General features: G+C 39.7%; 1 protein-coding gene across 1 annotated transcript in view; it reads right to left on the bottom strand.

Moving 5' to 3' along the window:
• Nucleotides 1–627: 627 nt before the first annotated feature.
• Nucleotides 628–6,446, bottom strand: part of PCCB (propionyl-CoA carboxylase beta subunit) — a 68,336-nt gene continuing 62,517 nt past the window's right edge. Inside the window, exons 11-15 of the mRNA XM_003789413.3 lie at nucleotides 3,397–3,504; nucleotides 3,055–3,155; nucleotides 2,622–2,720; nucleotides 1,902–2,001; nucleotides 628–884 (exon numbers count right to left, since the gene is read on the bottom strand). Of these exons, the coding sequence (XP_003789461.1) occupies nucleotides 763–884; nucleotides 1,902–2,001; nucleotides 2,622–2,720; nucleotides 3,055–3,155; nucleotides 3,397–3,504 (530 nt within the window). The 3' untranslated portion in view covers nucleotides 628–762. The remainder of the gene's footprint in view (nucleotides 885–1,901; nucleotides 2,002–2,621; nucleotides 2,721–3,054; nucleotides 3,156–3,396; nucleotides 3,505–6,446) is intronic.

Here is a 6,446-nt window from a genome sequence, read left to right as displayed (position 1 = left end):
TGATGATTATGTATTTAAAGAGAATATGAAGCAAATGTAGAAAACATTAACAACTATATTATAATTTAGGACAAGTCCCATAATGTTTCTATAGGCTTAAATTTTTCACATTAGGGCAGCACCTGTGGCTCAAAGGAGTAGGGCACCAGCCCCATATGCCAGAGGTGGCAGGTTCAAACCCAGCCCCAGCCAAAAACTCCAAAAAAAAAAAAAAATTTTTTTTTTCACATTAAAAAATTTTTTAAACATGAGAACACATTTCTGAAAACTGAAGCAAATATAGGGTACTACACCTTACAGAGCATTTGTTCTGCTTAGACAAACATAGCACATCTGCAAACATTTAATCCTCAACAACTCATGGAGAAATTAAAAGATAAGGCATAGTATCTGTACTTCAAAAGTAAAGAAACTAAAGCTTATCTCACCTATGGATAAAAAAAACTGTTGGGAGGAAAAAGAAAAACAGAAATTTGAAATAAAGATCACCTCTAGGGGATAATGCTATGTACTTTTTTCTTTTTAGTTTTATTGATTTTCATATTCCTACCATAAAAATGAAATTTATGCTAAGAAATACCAGTTAAGATTTTAATTCATAAAAGTAATTTATAGTAAGGCACAAAAGAGATTTTTCTAGAATTTAATAAACTTAGTCATTCTAAGTTACTACTGATATTTAGATTCTCAGGTTTCATGACTATAAAAGGCAGGGGTGGGCAGATACTATTTCAGCTCTTGGTTTATTTTGCTTCGATTTCTTCATAATGGAATATTTGCATGTTTTCTCCAAGGGCGCTGTACCTTCTTGCTGGCCAAGACATCCAGGTCACGGCAGATTCGAGCCCGAGTGGAGGAAGGTTGGATGATGTCATCCACAAACCCTGGAGAAGCACAAAAAAGGAAGTAAATCACTCGCATCCCCAGATGATGTCACCTCTATACACCCACCTCCAACCTTGTGCTCAGCCTGGGCACCACCCCTGTGGCCAACAATGTGGATAGGGCCCAACCTGCATCCAAATAGTTTGCCTGTTCTTCTGGCAAGTTCCCAAACTCTGGCTTAGGAGACCTTGGCAAGAAAAGGAAAATTTGACACCCTCCCTAATCTGTTGGCTCCAATCCTTTCATCCTGCCAAGATGAATTCAATAGGAAATAAAATTAAGGGAATATAACTATATTTTCAAAAATGACTATAATTCCTTCCATTCTGGTACGCAAGTCCTTCTGCAATGTTTTGCTGTTTCTGCCATCAAGAGGTAGATTCTTTTACTTTACCTGAGCTTGTGACTTGCGCTGACCTATAAAATGTGGCAAAAGTGACACTGCAACTTCCATGTCTAGGCCTCAAGAGACCTTGCAGCTTCCCTTTGCCCCCTTTGCAAACCGCAGCTGTCTATACCTTCTCTTACCCTAGCCTCCTTTAGGGTAAGAGACCATATGGGAAAGGGTCTAATAGGCAGCACCTACTACATAAGTGAGGCCATTTTAGACTATCAAGTCTTAGTCAAGCTTTGACTAAAGCTGCATGAGTGGCCTCAGCAGAAGAACCACCCTCTAAGCTCAGGCCAAATTGCCATCCTCAGAGCCATAAACAGGAAAAAAACATAGTTGGGTTAAGCCATTGAGTTTTAGGGTAGATTTTTACACAGCACTCAAACTGGGACAATATCTAGACATTCAGACACTTCAGCAATGTTATTTTAATCCTGCTTTCCAAAGCAGTCTATAAAGGTAACACTTTCTTTTAAGTAATGACTGCCTAGGAAAGCCCCAATCCTCACTAGTCAACAGATGAGACTGCAATAGCACAAGGCAGCTATGTGAGACTTTTTGGAGAGGAAATGAGTAAGTGACCAAATAAATGAACAAAGCTGCCCTCACCATCACAGTCCCCTACCTCTCACTGCCGCAGGAAAAGGGTTAGCAAACTTCTCAATGTACTCTGCCTGAGCAGCTTCCACATTCTCATGCCCTTTGAAGATGATCTCCACAGCACCCTGTGATAACAGGAATCAATGAACTTTGCTATAAATCACAATCCAGGCAGACCTACTTCAACTTATTATCACTTAAAATTCTTATTAAAGATTCCTGAAGAAAAGTACCAGCTTGAAGGCTAGAGGACAGAGGCAGGCAATGGCTGGGGTTGACATCATGACCCCAGGGACTACACAATGGGATGCTCAGCTGTGGCCCCAAGGAAGAGCAGCCTCGCCAGTAGCTTCTCTTCCCGGATCCCATCCTAACCTCTCCATTTGCATTCATCATCCTTTGAGGCCAAGACGTTTCACTCATTTTCCCATATTAAATCCATGGTCCTTTGTGTCAAGGGGAATTAAAAGTACTGTTTTCTTTTTTCATTATCCTTAGCCTGAATATACAATTCAGTAGCCAGAGGAAGAAAGACTGAACTGCAAATGTAGAAGGATTGGCCTTCAAGTCACAACACTTAGCCCTGAAGCCCCAAGGACACTTGCCAAAGTAGTCCCTATTACCTTCAGTCCTGGCCCATCCTAAGGGCCCTGGCTTCTCTCCAACATTTCCCAGCTATGCTTTGAGCTCCTGCTAGAATAGTAGTCACTGGACCCAGAAAGGGGGAAAGGCTACAGGTCTTTACCTTTGCTCCCATGACTGCAATCTCTGCTGTGGGCCAGGCATAATTGGTATCACCACAAAGGTGCTTGGAGCTCATGACATCATAGGCACCTCCATAGGCCTAGAACAGACCCAAATGCTGAATGTTAAGAGCCTGAGATAACCAAATCATGTCCCTGAAAGACCTTAAGAAGATGGGAAATGGAGACAAGAATAGCCCTTCTAGGCTCCCAAAGGCCCAAGGTCTGTGATGCCCTTCGCTGTTATTGTTCATTGCTGGTTTTTTCTCACTGCTGCTTTCAGTTCCATGTGTTACTGCAAAGCGTGTTTTGAGAACTAGAAATGCTTGAAATCATTTTAAGGATATAGAAGGTGAACCCTGGTGAAACTGTCCTGTCCAAGACTCCCATCACAGCTGTCTTGTGGGGTCATGTCCTCAAATATGAGGTCCTCACCTTCCTAGTGATGACTGTGACTTTGGGCACAGTTGCCTCAGCGAATGCGTAGAGAAGCTTGGCGCCGTGTCGGATGATGCCCCCGTACTCTTGTGCTGTGCCTAGGCATAAGGAAGAATTACTAGATATCTGTGAGAGACCTCACAAGGTGTGTCTACTACTCTTAACTGGGAAGTCTTCCTCATCTCCAGAGAGGGCCATCCCTCACATAGTCCTATCTTCTGGAAACCCCCAAAATGGAAAAGTTACAAGTCCTTAGGGAATTTTATAAGAAGATCGCCAAATAAAGTGGGTGCTTTGCTGGGCAAAACCACCTCTACTGGTCCCTTTCTGTTAACTTACCAGGCAGAAAGCCAGGGACATCAACAAAAGTGATGAGAGGAATATTGAATGCATCACAGAATCTGACAAAACGAGCCCCTTTCACAGAAGAATTAATGTCCAAGCATCCTAGAAAGAGAAGGAATATCTGTGCTGAGCTTCTGGGCAATTTCCAGTTCCACCCAAAATGGGAGTATGTCTTTAACAACCATCCAAAGCTGGTCTCTATGGTTTCTTCCTCTCAGAATGATAATAGAGAACCTATGCCCCAAGGAAAGCAAGGAAGATAAAGAACTCATCTGGCTCTGGCCAATGGGGCCCAGGAGTAGCTTCACCCCATACACTTCCTTGCTGGGAACACAACCCCGTATAAGCAGCCAAGCTCTTCCCCAAGGACTGAAGGAAGGGCAGCTGGAACAGAGGGTCAGGGTTGACCCAGTGGAGCCATCAGAGGGAGGCCTCATTCAGGGGTGGTTCTTAAAAGAGTCCTTAGAGCTGAGAATCTCATTCTGGCTCTACCAAGGATAGTCATGAGTCCTTCGGAAATTACCATTCTAGCCTAAGATTCCTCACCTGAAAAGCAGAGATGTTACCACCTCCCTGGCATAGTTCTGGGATTAAAGGAAATGGATGTGTAAAGTAGTACAGAGAGCTCCATTATTAGTAAATGTTCCCTCCTAGGAGAGTTTTTAACTTAATCTATGAGGCCAGTATTACTCTGCTACCAAAACAAAGATAGTAAAGGACAGTATTAATAAAAGAATACAGACCAAAACCCTAATAAACATAAATGGAAATATCCTTTTTTTTTTTTTTTGAGAGACAGTCTCACGGTATCACCCTTGGTAGAGCACCGCGGCATTACAGCTCACATCAACCTCCAACTCTCCGGCTTAAGCGATTCTCTTGCCTCAGCCTCCCAAGTAGCTGGGAATGTAGGTGCCCTCCACAACACCCAGCTATTTTTTGTTGCAGTTCTCATTGTTGTTTTAGCTGGCCTGGGCTGGGTTCAAACCCACCAACTTCGGTGTATGTTGCTGGCACTGTAGCCACTGTGCTACGGGCACTGAGCCAAATATCCTTACTTTTTAAGGAAGGCATATTATCAAATCAAGCCCAACATATAAAACCAGTAATACATAATAACCAAGTAGGGTTTTATTCCAAGAATTCAAGATCAATTTCAGCTTATGAAAACCAGTGGAGTTATTAAATAAAAGAGGAAAAACTGTATGACCATCTTAGTAGATGTTAAAAAACCCACCTGACAAAATTCAATATCCATTCATGATTAAAACTAGCAGTAAATAAGAATAGAATGGAACTTGACTTATGCAATCTCATAAAAAGTATCTATAAATAAACTTAAATGCTTATGGACCATAAGAATAAATATTGTTAAAATATCCATTCTCCCTCAAATTGACCTATACCAGTGCTGCCCAACATTTCTGTGATGATAAAAATATTTTCTGACTGTGCTATTCAAATTGGTAGCTGCTAGTCACTGTGGCTATTGTCCCAAATAGCTGAGACTAAAGGCATTCACCACCACAGATTAATTAATCTGGCTTTTTTCTTTTTTCAACATAGGGTCTTAAACTTCCCACCTCAACTACCCAAAGTGCTGAGATTACAGGTATGAGCCACCATACCCAGCACAAACCTGAATTATTGAGTACTTTAAATAAAAGTGTAACTGAGAAATTAAGTTTTAGTTTGTATTAATGTCATTTCAATTGTAATATTTTAATAATTTTAGATATAAAGTATAATAGCTAGACAGCACAAATTTACACTTTCAAGCAATTCCGATCTAAACTGCAGGAGGTTCTTCGATAGGAATTGACAAGCAGAGTCTAAAATGCATATGGTAATACAAAAGAGATGGAACAACCAGGACTATATTTAAAAAAAGGAAAAAGAATTGGAGGACTTAACCAGCTAACTTCAAGACTTACTTATAAGCCAGAGGAAAAAGACTGTTGAGACCACCTAAGACCTGGAAGAAAAAGCCAAGGAGAAAGTTTCTTTGGGAAACTAGTGTACTCAAAAGCATCTATGTGGATAGGGGAATTTGGAAAGATACATGATCAGAAAAGATTTGAGAAGGGGAAATAAAAACACCTTGAGATGCATTAAAATGAAAACATGCTATAAAACAAACAAGAAAACTGAAAGCTTTAACCATAGGCTGATCCCAAAATTTAGTTCAAGTTTAGCTAAACATCAAAGGATAACCCCAACCTACAGCTAATTTCAAGACTGGGAGCTTTCTTGTTTCTTCCTTTTAGCTCCTGTTGTTTAAGAAAATTTCTATCAAAAATACAAGCTAAGGAAAAATATAAGCTAAGGAACAAAGACTTCAGTGACCATAAGAAATATAATCTCCGGAAAAATTTGGTGAAAGACACTAGACAAATGGACTACAACAATATTCAACAATCACAAAAACAAATCCTGGAAAAAGAAGAAAATCTCATTAACATTACCACATTGTGCTATTCAAATGTTGAGTTTCCAACGATAAAAAAATCACAAGGAATCGAATGAAGCAATAAAGTATGCCTATTCAAATAAACAAAGTAAATTAATAGAAACTATCCCTAAGGAAGCACAGACATAGAATTAAGTAGACAAAGACTTTAAAACAATAGTATTAAATACATTTAAAAATGTAAAGGAAAACATGGACAAAAAACTAAAGGAAATCAAGAAAAGAAGGCATGAACAAAACAAGTATATCAATAAAGAGGGAGAAATTATAGAAAGGAATCTACCAGAAATTCTGAAGCTGAAAAGTACAGTAACTGATATGAAAAAATTCCCTACAAGGGTTCATCAATTGGAGAAGGCCAAAGATCAGAGAATATGAGAAAAAACAACTGAAATATCCTGTCTTACTAGCAGAAAGAAAAAACAAGTGAACAGAACCCTGAGGAACCCACAGATAATATCAAGTAAATCAACATACAGCACCTGGGGGCACCAGGAAAAGACTGAGAAAATAAGGCAAAGAGATAATTTGGTGAAATATTATCCAAAACCAAATTTTTTCTTTTTTTTTTTTT

The sequence above is a fragment of the Otolemur garnettii genome, unplaced genomic scaffold, assembly GCF_000181295.1.
Source record: "Otolemur garnettii isolate 467f Iridium unplaced genomic scaffold, OtoGar3 scaffold00032, whole genome shotgun sequence".
NCBI classification, from domain to species: domain Eukaryota; kingdom Metazoa; phylum Chordata; class Mammalia; order Primates; family Galagidae; genus Otolemur; species Otolemur garnettii.
Note: the sequence above shows the minus strand (reverse complement) of the source record. Positions and strands in the feature narration are given on the sequence as shown.